This window comes from Gadus chalcogrammus, chromosome 15 (assembly GCF_026213295.1).
Source record: "Gadus chalcogrammus isolate NIFS_2021 chromosome 15, NIFS_Gcha_1.0, whole genome shotgun sequence".
Taxonomy (NCBI): domain Eukaryota; kingdom Metazoa; phylum Chordata; class Actinopteri; order Gadiformes; family Gadidae; genus Gadus; species Gadus chalcogrammus.
The window spans coordinates 18,690,450-18,702,905 of NC_079426.1; the positions used below are offsets into that span (position 1 = coordinate 18,690,450).

At 48.6% G+C, this 12,456-nt stretch overlaps 1 protein-coding gene across 1 annotated transcript in view; it reads right to left on the bottom strand.

Annotated features, from left to right (window-relative positions):
- The window catches only part of LOC130405121 (tyrosine-protein phosphatase non-receptor type 5-like), a 17,927-nt gene extending 10,035 nt beyond the window's left edge, over positions 1–7,892 (bottom strand). The window contains exons 1-6 of the mRNA XM_056610108.1: positions 7,812–7,892; positions 6,449–6,758; positions 5,394–5,516; positions 2,740–2,838; positions 1,570–1,826; positions 483–675 (exon numbers count right to left, since the gene is read on the bottom strand). Coding sequence (XP_056466083.1) covers positions 483–675; positions 1,570–1,826; positions 2,740–2,838; positions 5,394–5,516; positions 6,449–6,751 — 975 coding nt within the window. The 5' untranslated portion in view covers positions 6,752–6,758; positions 7,812–7,892. The remainder of the gene's footprint in view (positions 1–482; positions 676–1,569; positions 1,827–2,739; positions 2,839–5,393; positions 5,517–6,448; positions 6,759–7,811) is intronic.
- Between the last annotated feature and the right edge of the window lie 4,564 nt (positions 7,893–12,456).

Below are 12,456 nucleotides of genomic sequence, written 5' to 3' on the forward strand. Positions count from 1 at the left end.
TGTGTGTGTGTGTACGTGTATGTGTGTGTTTGTGTGTGTGTTTGGTGCGTGTTTGGATAGTGCGTGTGTGTGTATGGTGTGTGTGTGTACGATGTGTGTGTGTGTGTGTGTGTATGTAGGGTGCGTGTGCGTGTTTGTATGTATGGTGCGTGTGTGCGTTTATGTATGGTGAATGTGTGTGTGTGTGTGTGTGTGTGTGTGTGTGTGTGTGCGTGCGTGTGTGCGTGCATGTATGGTGCGTGTGTGTGTGTGTGTGTGTGTGTGTGTGTGTGTGTGTGTGTGTGTGTGTGTGTGTGTATGGTGCGTGTGTGTGTGTGTGTGTGCGTGTGTGTGTGTATGTATGGTGCGTGTATGTGTGTGCGTGTGTGTGTGTGTGTGTGTGTGTGTGTGTGTGTGTGTGTGTGTGTGTGTGTGTGTGTGTGTGTGTGTGTGTGTGTGTGTGTGTGGGTGTGTGTGTGTGTAGGGGCCCTCGCTCCACTCACGTAGAACTGTGCCTGCAGGCCCTGGTCGTCCAGGGCCCAGGCGTGCAGCAGGGCGGGGGTCAGGGGGTACGCCCCCTCCCTCAGGTACTCCTTGGCCGACTGGTCCCGCGGGGACAGCTGCGCCCCGTAGCCGTAGGGCTCGGTGCAGCCGGGGGTGCACATGTCCAGGGTCAGAGACACGTTGGACCCCCTCCTGTGGAAACACGGCAGGATAGGACCGAGGCTCCCAGAGTCCCCCCCCCCCCAGAGTGCGGGCCTGCCATTGACCCCCTGAGGACGGTCATGGTGCGCTCCAGCCCCGTAACTCGTGTTTTCACAACCTTCTACCCGTGAAAGCGCCCTGGAGCGGCAGACAAACCCGTAACTCACTACCCGTAAACTCGTGCCAGATTGATGTACCGCCCCGTCACAGCTTTTGACGTCACACACATATAAACAACAATGGCGTCCACTGTTGGTACTATCTATAAAAACAAATCCATCGGTTGTTAGGACATGTTTTATGGTATGAACGTCCATATTGGCGGCATGTTGGCACACGCGACGGATAACTTTGTTTATCAAGATCATTTATTGGTCAGCAGGCTGTGCTTTTACGCACCTGCTCTCGACCAGGTGAGGTTGGCAGCCTCAGTCACCATGGTGATACGGCCACGCTAAAACAGAGCCCCTTCCGTGTCGGAGCTGACCCCGGCTTGGAGCGCAACATACCTCGCTAACCCGCTAATCGTGGTTCGTAGTAGAGCCCGAAGAGCCGCAGAAGAGTTTGATGTCGTGACTTGCCTGGAACGCTACCAGGTCGCGAGTCGTGACTTTATGTCGCAACTTACGGGCTGAAAAGTGTCCCCGGATCGCGGCATCAGCCTCGTTATCTGGGGTTTAACTGTTACGCATGTTACGCAAACAGATTTGTGTCGACATGTTTGGATGCGTTACCATATAACTTTAATCAATGAAGACTACAAACATAAGGTCACGTTTTTACTTTTCAACATCTTCTGTCGTTTCCATTCGGTATCGACCCCCCCCCTCCTCCCAAACCCGCCGGCTACCACCCACCCGCCGGCTCTCCGGAGGATGCACCCACCTCTCCTGCAGCCCCACCGAGGTGACGGTCAGCGTGGCGGCGTCGCCCTCCCCCCGCGGCTCCGCCCCCAGGTCGAAGACGGGGGTCTGGGGCTCGGGGTCCAGGTCCATCAGGTCCTCCTGGGCGTCCGTCCACTCCGACAGCGTGAAGGACGGCTGCCGGCTCACCGACTGGCGCCGGTCGCAGTTCTCCACGGAGACGGTCGCCGCGGGCCACAGGCCGCAGCCCGAGTTCCACTTGCACACCATGTGCACCACCTGCGGGAACCGTCGCCCAGGCAACCAGGAGATCCCAGCACGGAGAGGGGACGGGGAGGGTCGTGAGTGAGGGAGGTCATGAATGGATGAGTGAATCCGTGAATCAATCATCTGATCTCCATTAACTGAAGGCTTACAGATTGTAAGATACTGTGTAAAATCATTTTCAAATATGTCAAGCTTTTTTTTTTATATGGTAATCAAACCTGTATCAAAAGATAAACCTTGCCTTCGCGTATCTATATAGATGCAGTGCAGGTTCTAGATTGCATGCATCAAAGGAATACTTTTTGTGAGCGTCGGCCCAGTGTTCAACTATAAGGGCCCTATCTTGCATTGCATCGCAATTGACTTAATCACTGACGCATGTGTCGTTGCTAGTTTGCAACTGGCGCAGAGCGTTCTTTTCCCTCCTGCGCCACGCGTCGGTAAATTAGGGAATGATCTTGTGCCCCATGGGGCGGCTCGGCGAGAGGAGGAGGCGTGTTCTGGCGCAAACGTTCCCTGGTGCTATCTTGCAGTTTCAGGGACATCGCCGTAGAACCGCCCACAAAGATACTTGCGCTTCGCGCTTCTCACTTGCGTTTCAGACCGTTAAAATAGGGCCCTAAATGTTAAATTCCCTGCTCAGATTTGTGTTGTTTTTCCGGCATGTGAAGTAACGTTATGAACATTTCCTTATAATTTAAGTTTAGCCTCAAGAAGCTATAGAGCACACTAGCCAGCGAGCTCCTGTTGAGCACAATAGAGGACGTCCAAGGGCAACTCACAGGCCTTCCAGGCTCCGGTTAAACCAGGGTTTCAAAATGCGCAATATTATTGTGTGACGATAGCCGGATGTGTGTGTCGCCGGGAGGATCCGCCCGCTGCAGAGCTGTAATGAAAGGGCGTCGTAGTGCGTCGGGAGGTTTACCATAAGCACGCAGATGGCTCCGCCAACCCCCGCCGTGCCCAGGACGACCCAGTGGTGTTCCTTGGTGCTAGCCACCTCCGTCATCAACTGCCTCGCGGACTAGTGCGCACGGGGAGAGGGGATAGAAAGGAAAGAGGCAAAATCGGAATCAGGCTTTTTTTTCTGCCTGTATGTTACGACAACAAGGAATTCAATTTTGGTCCGGGTGCATACATAAAACACATGGACCGTCAACGACAACATGCGAGGTGCAAGGATAAACAAAGTGAGAAATTAAAAGTGTAATAAAAATTACATTAAAGGTTGGGTACGGAATTCGCTTTTTTGGCCATTTTTGCAAAATTACTTGAAATCCTTATCATAACCCGCTTACAGCCACTGAGTTAGAAGTACTGACATGAAAATTAAACAAGTCAATCATCTGTGGAACGGGCAGGGCTCGAAAAACTCCAGCCAATCATTTGGATTGCCACCTCGTTGCATTGGACAGTAAGTACGTCAATCAACGGTCGTACTGCACTCCCCCTCCCCCGCGCCCCGCGCGCGACCCCTTCGTGCAGTACTCGTGACCCAGAGCTCGTGACCCAGAGCAAGCTCCTGTTTGTTGTTATCCTGCGGTAGCTACTGGAACTAGTTAATCCACATTTGGACCTAGCAGTAGAAGACAATTTCCATGGCAGACAAGACGCCACCATCCCCACCACCACCACCACCACCACCACCACCAGCAAAGAGAAGGAAAACTCTTTTTCAGAGAGTAATTGATAATAAAAACGCTGAAAGAGAAAAACTGAAATCAAGAATAATCCTAGGCGCTGCTTTCGAACGTTGGCAGCCACTGAAGGACGAGAAGGGTCTAAAAACCGATGCTTGTGTGGCGGTTGACCTAGTTTCAAAGTTGATACCGTTTATACTCGGTAATACTGGTGTTGAGACGAGTGTATTACTCGTTGTGAAAATGTCCACACCGCAGCAACCCTAGTGAAAACCAGGACTTCCAATACAATTATATGAAACAAACATACATTTTCTAAAAATAGTAATGATTTATGTGACCGTTTAATGTTCATAACATCTGGTGCAACCATAGCCACGAGAACGTATTCTCAGGAAAAAAAAAACTCAGCCTGCACTAGACTCGCAACTCGTTACATTGATAAAAAAAGATATATAGCAGCGCAGCTCAATTACACCAGTGCATGCGCGCACAGTTGAAAATCGATCGTTGTGTTCACTTCCTTCACACCATGGTTCACATCCAGCTGCTCACAGAACAAGTTTAGCGCACCACCGCTACCCTCACACTTTTTCATATAACCTTTTTTCAGCACTAGGTCATATGAGCATTAAATAAATGCTGCGTCTCAAAATGCCTTGGACAGCAGCGAGGATGACTCGCTTTGCCACGGGCCAAAACAGTTCGGAGCGACCACAGCCAGAGCGAACACAGCGGGGCAGAGGAGTGTCAGGAATAGTCTTTGGTGTACACATCAGTACGGCCTATTTTCACTACTGTTTAGTGGCAATGCAGTGTTTTATTCTATGCCTTTTTATTTTCGTATATTATTTCAATGAATACAATTTATTTATTCATAAAAACAAGATCTGGTCTTCAAATCTTTTTTCCAAATATAGGTCGTCTTACAATGGGGTTTGTGTTTATATTCGGACCAATACGGTACAGCGGGCGCTCACATGACGTTAAGCATTTCCTGGTACATAATGTGACGCTTCAGAACCTACAATTCCGTTTCTCCCCGTTGACACGACAACACATAACCGGCGTTTTCAGAAATCTCCACTTTGGCCGGAGTTTTTAGAAATGATCGTTTTCTGTGATAAGACAGGGCCTCGGACAGGGGGTGTTGCAGCACCCCCAAAACCCCTACTTCCCGTGGTACTGGGTGCAACTTACAGCTGAATGTAGTGCCATGTTGTTAAACGAAAACCTACTCTAGCCTGGCTCGCTCTCGCGCATCTCTGTTCGCGCTCGTGCATGATTGCGCGTCCAGGTACTTGGAATGGGTGGAGTCAGAGTCAGCGTTGAAGGAGAGGGGGTAGGACCATTTGAGTTGTGTATTTTCAAAATCTGCTGGCGTTTCGCAAATCGCGTACCCAACCTTTAAGACAACCCTGAAAGGTGTCAAAAAATAGAAACATAACAATATAAGATAGGAAGGTATGAGATATGATAATACATGAAGAGATCAGATAAGAAATGGATTAAGGGTAAGAAACAGATAGGCTACTCAATCAGAACATTAATGTATAAATGATGACCATACCAAAAATCAGATAAATAATACAATATAAATAAATATATAGCCTATACATACAATAATAATAATAATAATAATAATAATAATAATAATAATAATTACTATTATTATTATTATTCTAAATAACAAAGTGATATAACAATTAAATTGTAAATATTACAACGTATTGTGCCACACATTAAGCTTGGTTCAGTTGTGTATCAGTTAAACCAGACCTCTGTAGGTTCAGGGTTGTTGGCCGTGCAAATAATTCAAAATGAAATAAATATTTGAGAAACAACGGGGCGGGCAGCCGTCCCCTCGAGCAGCTGTCCTTCCCATCTCAGGGTGGGCGGGTGAGCGCTCGTGTCCCACAGCCACAGCAGCGTTACTCACGTCCACTCCAAAGACGGGGTTGCAGGGTAAGATGCAGCCGAGGTAGAAGTCCACCACCTGCAGGACTTTATAGACGGAGGAGGCGGGGCCGTTTCCCTCCATCACGAAGAACAGCCAGTAACCCTGACAACGGAAAAACACAGAGAAGGAGGGAACTCGAAACGCATTTCACACGTTCTGTTTTATTGTCCATGTGGTACAACATCGAGAATCCAAGGGCACTTCTCTTCCTTTCCTCGCTCGCTCCCTCGAGTTAATCGGCAACACGGGAGGAAGGGGATGGAAATTACGCGGACAAAACAAGAAAGAAACGTGAGAAAGGACATGTTTGTGATGATGCCTTCATCACTAACACAAATTATGATAATGTGCACCTGTTCATTTCTTCTTGAATTAATTTGTTTTATAGTGAACAGAGAAAGGATAATGTTGAAATGATCATTAATATTAAAGGGACAAGACAATTCTAAAACAGATGAATACAACAGTGATCACTTGAGTTGGTATTTGAGCTTGGTGCGGTGAGGTCTGACTCAAAAGGAATAAGATTAACTAAAGGCAGAAGCAGGAGACTAGAATGTGCCCTAGGCTTTATTTGCAATGCTAATATTGCAATTAGCATGTTCTGGATTTGTCAAAGGACCCCTACCTCACATGTAGAGCTAAAAACAACGGCCGCATCCGGGAGCGGCCTGTTGAAAGCTTTTTCTTTGTCGAGCTCTTTGGCCGACTGGATGACAGAATTGACGGATGCGACTCTATACTGCATACAATTTCATACTCTCCCAGAGCTCCCCTTTTCACACGTTATTCCAGAACTTGTGCGAAGCTTGGCTGCACGTAGCACACACAGCGCTAAGCGCGCGTGACTCAACAAGAAGAAAATCGGCGGTGAAATATGCATACAAACTCGTTATTTGTTATTTTGCCCTTTTTAATCTCAGCGAACCCCTGCCTACCCAGCATGCATTATGCGAGTTCCGCCACATAAATGTCACGGCGTGCCCCCCCCCCAGCGCCCCCAAACCCCACCCCCCGTGCCGCGCGGCGCTCACCGTGACCTGGGAGAGGACGAGCACGGCTGCCCAGCGCTGGAGCTCCAGCACCAGGCCGTACGTCTTCTGCACCGCCTTCACCTGGGGCCCCCTCTCCGCCGCCGCCGCCGCCGCCTGCCGGCCCCCCGGGGGCCCCCCCGCCTGGGGCCCGAGGGACACGCTCCGCTTGGCGGCGGTGGCGCGGAGGTCGCGGAGCCTGTCGGCGCCCGTGGGCTCGTCCAGCCACACGGGGTCCTCCTCCGGCTTCAGGAAGATGGAGTCCTCGGTGTGGGAGCGGCCAGAGCTGCTCAGCCGGTTGGTCATGATCTCCCTGCGGTCAATCACCAGCAATCAATCACAGGCAATCAATCGCCAGCAATCAATCAACAGCAATCAATCAACAGCAATCAATCAACGGAAATCAATCACCAGCATCAATCACCAGCAATCAATCAACAGCAGTCAGTCGCCAGCAATCAATCACCAGCAATCAATCACCAGCAATCAATCACCGGAAATCAATCACCAGCAATCAATCACCAGCAATCATTCAATGGCAATCAATCCCTAGCCGTCCGTCCGCTGATCCACGGACCGGGCAGAACCGGTAGAGGGGATATCAGCAGATTTTTTTGTATTTGCATGTTTGATGCTGTCTGTATTTCATAATGATAATGTGCTCGTAAATAGAGAGAGAGAGAGAGAGAGAGAGAGAGAGAGAGAGAGAGAGAGAGAGAGAGAGAGAGAGAGAGAGAGAAAGTGCACTCTGTGTGTGTGTGTGTGTGTGTGTGTGTGTGTGTGTGTGTGTGTGTGTGTGTGTGTGTGTGTGCGTGTGTGCTTGTTACATTTATTCCACAGGTTTTTTCACGAGTAGAGCTGTGTGATTGGAGAGCCCCTCATCTCTGGATCCTCTTGTCTCTTAGATTGGGTCCCGTTGTGTGTGTGTGTGTGTGTGTGTGTGTGTGTGTGTGTGTGTGTGTGTGTGTGTGTGTGTGTGTGTGTGTGTGTGTGTGTGTGTGTGAGAGCGAGAGTCTCTATTGTACATGGATGAGTCAGTGGTAGTGTGTTTACAGCCTTGCCGTCACCATGGAAACAGAGCACCTCTCATCTTGCTTGCCTGTCGCTAGCATCTAATCGACCAACAATATGCATGCAAACTCATGCACATATGTACACATAAGAGAATACACTCACACACTTATACACACACACAGAGACACACACACACATACACACACGCGGCACACGCACACACACACACACACACACACACACACACACACACAAACACAGAGTGCAAGGCATACAGAAGCAACAAACTATCTGTATATAGACATGCTTACATGCAGCTTTGGAGTTGTGCAGCTTTGGTCATGTGACTCACCAAGGTTGGTTGGCAGGAAATCAAGAGTTAAGTCAGATCACATGATCAGGGTAAAACGTGTCATCAACCAATAGTTGTCAGCCATTGTAGAGAAGAATCAGCTGGAAAGCAGAAAACAAGAAAACAAAAACAAGCACAGTCAGAGAGTACAGTCATGGCTGCACAATAAGAAGAGAAATCGGCTCGATCAACCAAAGAAATAACTGAATGAAAGCAGCTGACACTTATGAACCAATATTGTAAATGTAAAAACCAATGGAATGTTAGTATAGATAACTATTGATTGTAAGTATGTTATTATTGATTGTTAGTATCTGTGAATGTTGAATGTAAGTATATGTAACTATTGAATGTTTGGAAATGTAACTATTTAATGAATAACTATTGTATGTATAGCATATGCAATTATTGAATGTAAGTAAATGTTAAGAGCTATGGAATGTAAGTATATGTAACCATTGAATGTTAGTATATGTAACTATGAATGTGAGTACATGTAAATATTGACAGTATTGAATGTTGAATGTGAGTTTTGAATGTTATAGTAGTACATGTAAGTATTGAATGTTGAATGTGAGTATATGTAATTATTGATTGGTGAAAGTTAGTACATGTAACTATTGATTGTTGGTATTGAGCAGCAGGATTAGCCATCCAGATTGGGATGAGATTACTCAGAGGCCTACGAGATGATGTCATGACTACATGGAACTTCCTGTCAGAGAACAAGGCACACTGTTCCTCAGACCAACAGACAGACAGACAGACAGACAGACAGACAGACAGACAGACAGACAGACAGACAGACAGCCAGACAGACAGACAGACAGACAGACAGACAGACAGACAGACAGACAGACAGACAGACAGACAGACAGACAGAAAGAGAGGCAGACAGAGAGACAGAGAGACAGAGAGACAGACAGACAGACAGACAGACAGACAGACAGACAGACAGACTAACAAAGAGGCACAGACATACAGACAGACAGACAGACAGACAGACAGACAGACAGACAGACAGACTGACAGAATCCTCTGTGTTCTTCCCTTCCTTTATTTACCTTTTCCTCTACTCCCTCAGTAGATTTGTTATTCTGCCATTTTCCCTCTCCTCTCCTCTCCTCTCCTCTCCTCTCCTCTCCCCTCCTCTCCTCTCCTCTCCTCTCCTCTCCCCTCCTCTCCTCTCCTCTCCCCTCCTCTCCTCTCCTCTCCTCTCCTCTCCTCTCCTCTCCTCTCCTCTCCTCTCCTCTCCTCTCCTCTCCTCTCCTGCCTCATGAATGAATGTTGTCATCCCACAACTGTTTGTTACTGTATGTGCTGGAACTGATTCTGTGTGAGACTGAATGGAGGTGATGATGATGATGATGATGATGATGATGATGATGATGATGATGTGTGTGTGTGTGGGGGGGGGGGGTGGTGGTGGCTGGAGGGAGGCGAACAGGAGGGGGTAGCTTTGAGTTCTGTCTCTCTTTGCTGCAAAGGTGGTTTTTGAAGTGATGACGTTAGTCAGCCCTGTAACCATGGCGATCTGCTTACATACAATGTATACATGAGGATATACAATGAACAAACACACTATGCAGAGTACACAGACACACAAGTGCCTTCCTTACCAATAAAGGGTTTGAAAACGAAAGAGAAACAATAGACATACACTTACAGACAGACAGACAGACAGACAGACAGACAGACAGACAGACAGACAGACAGACAGACAGACAGACAGACAGACAGACAGACAGACAGACAGACAGACAGACAGACAGACAGACAGACAGACAGACAGACAGACAGACAGACAGATAGATAGATAGATAGATAGATAGATAGATAGATAGATAGATAGACACCCTGACAGAAAAACAAAGAGGGACAATCTTAGTTTACGTGTACATTAATGGACGACAACAACTCCAGATTTTATTTCATGCCTCCCATCTTTTTGATAGTTCCCAGGTTTGTTTTGGTGGTCTCCCTCCTTTATCCAATGCTGTCCATCTCCATGTTCATCAACATATGCACATCTGTATCCCCTCATCCCATAAAGATGAGGTGGTAAAGTCACCAAAAACATCCCCTTCATGATACTCTGAGACTTGAAATAAGGACGCATATGCACGCAGAGGTGCATATCATACAGTCTCCTCAAGATAAATATGCGCATAAGTACAGTAAACACCTAGAAACCTATTGAACAGTAATGTAATGCAGCATGTAATGTAATATAATGATCTTGGGCTGCAGCTTGAACAGCAGTGCGTCAGTGTGATGTGATACAAGGTGTGAGTGAAAACTGGAGGCACCTTGGCAGTGTGTGTGTGTGTGTGTGTGTGTGTGTGTGTGTGTGTGTGTGTGTGTGTGTGTGTGTGTGTGCGTGCGACAGTGTGACGACGAGAGGAAGAGGAAGCTCGAGGTGAAACTGATGATGCCTCTGTAACTTGAGTCTCAGTCCCGGGAACTAAGACCTGCATGCTCAGCCCCTTCCTCACACACACACACACACACACACACACACACACACACACACACACACACACACACACACACACACACACACACACACACACACACACACACACACACACACACACACAGGCATATATATATACAAAATCACACACATATACAGTATGGCTATAGCCACCTGTATACACTGCAGACCAAGTTACACACACACACACACACACACACACACACACACACACACACACACACACACACACACACACACACACACACACACACACACACACACACACACACACACACACACACAAACATACAGGGTAGACAAAGTCGTACACTATACATTCACATGGACACACATGCATACACAAACACAAAAACATACACCGGTAATTTCATACACACACAGAATACAATACACTAAACACACGCATACACACATAGACCATGTCGTACACACCCATACAGTGCGCACAAAGGCATACACACCATTATTTTGTTTCCCCTTTCCCTCTGAAGTAACAGCCACCAAGTGGGAAACCGTATCAGTCCTATTGGGTTGCTTCCGTCCTGCCTACCCTTGCAGGCCTGTACCCAGCACAACTCAAACAACAACAATTTCATTGAACCGCAGCCATGGCCGTGGTCGAATTATTGAAAGTGTGCTACGCTGCCGATTGATTCCCAGACTCCTACGGATCGATGTGTGCTCGAGGGAAGGACCAAGGAGCCCATCTTTCTTTTCTGGACGCCCACATCAAAGACACCGCCGCGGAAACGTGTCCCCTCCCTCTGCTCGCCGAGAGTCATTCATACCGAAACAAAAACACCATTCACATCACGTAGCCGTGGCGACGGAGAGCCCGCGTGACCACACGGCGCAGCGCTGGATGTGTGTATTAGTAATGAATCACCCGGGGAGGTGGGCTGTTGCTTCTATGGAACCCCCCCCCCCCCACACACACACACACACACACACACACACACACCCCCCGTCTTCAAATATAAATCACACAACCTACAGCTGCAAGCAAGCCCCGTTCAACACAACAACGCACGCACACACGCGTGCACAGCACACGGCCATGATGCAAAAACACACACACACTCAGACACGCACACACACACACACACACACACACACACACACACACACACACACACACACACACACACACACACACACACACACACACACACACACACACACACACACACGCGCGCGCGCGCTGCGCTCTTATTCGAAGGTTCCTACCAGTACCGACACATGGATTACGAGTAAGGAACGCCGCACAATAACACACAGTAATACCCAAGCACTGACTGCTCCTTACCTTGACCCAGCCTGTCGGCCAGTCAGACAGTCAGCCAGTCAGCCAGTCAGCCAGTCGGCCAGTCAGACAGGAAATCACAGTATAGTGCTCAACTGCAGAGCTGAAGCATTGGCATTCACCCTGTGTCGCACGGCCGTGCAAGCGGAGAGAGAGAGAGAGAGAGAGAGAGAGAGAGAGAGAGAGAGAGGGAGAGAGAGAGAGAGAGAGAGAGAGAGAGAGAGAGAGAGAGAGAGAGAGAGAGAGAGAGAGAGAGAGAGACAGAGAGAGAGAGAGAGAGAGAGAGAGAGAGAGAGAGAGAGAGAGAGAGAGAGAGAGAAAAGACAGAGAGACAGAGGGAGAGAGATGGAGAGAGACTAGGCGAGAGAGAGATAGCGAGAGCGACAGAGGGAGCGATGGAGCGATGGAGAGGGAGAGAGAGAGAGAGACAGGCAGGAGGAGAGGTGGGGCAGGGTGTGCGCCGTCCTGAGCATGAAGGCTGGTTAAAGATAAGTCCGCTCACCTGGACCGACGGTCGACTCCTCCTCACATCGCCATCTGCTCGCCCACCTCCGCAACGCCACCTCTGATCCTTAAGCTCCAACACAAGCCTCAGCCAATCCCTTCATTAGCCTCCGACAGTCCACCAGGGAGGGAGAGAGAGGGAGAGAGAGGGAGAGAGAGAGGGAGGGAGAGAGAGAGAGAGAGAGAGAGAGGGAGAGAGAGGGAGGGAGAGAGAGAGAGAGAGAGAGAGAGAGAGAGAGAGAGAGAGAGAGAGAGAGAGAGAGAGAGATAGAGGGAGAGAGAGAGGGAGAGAGAGAGAGAGAGAGAGAGAGAGAGGGAGAGAGAGGGAGAGAGAGAGA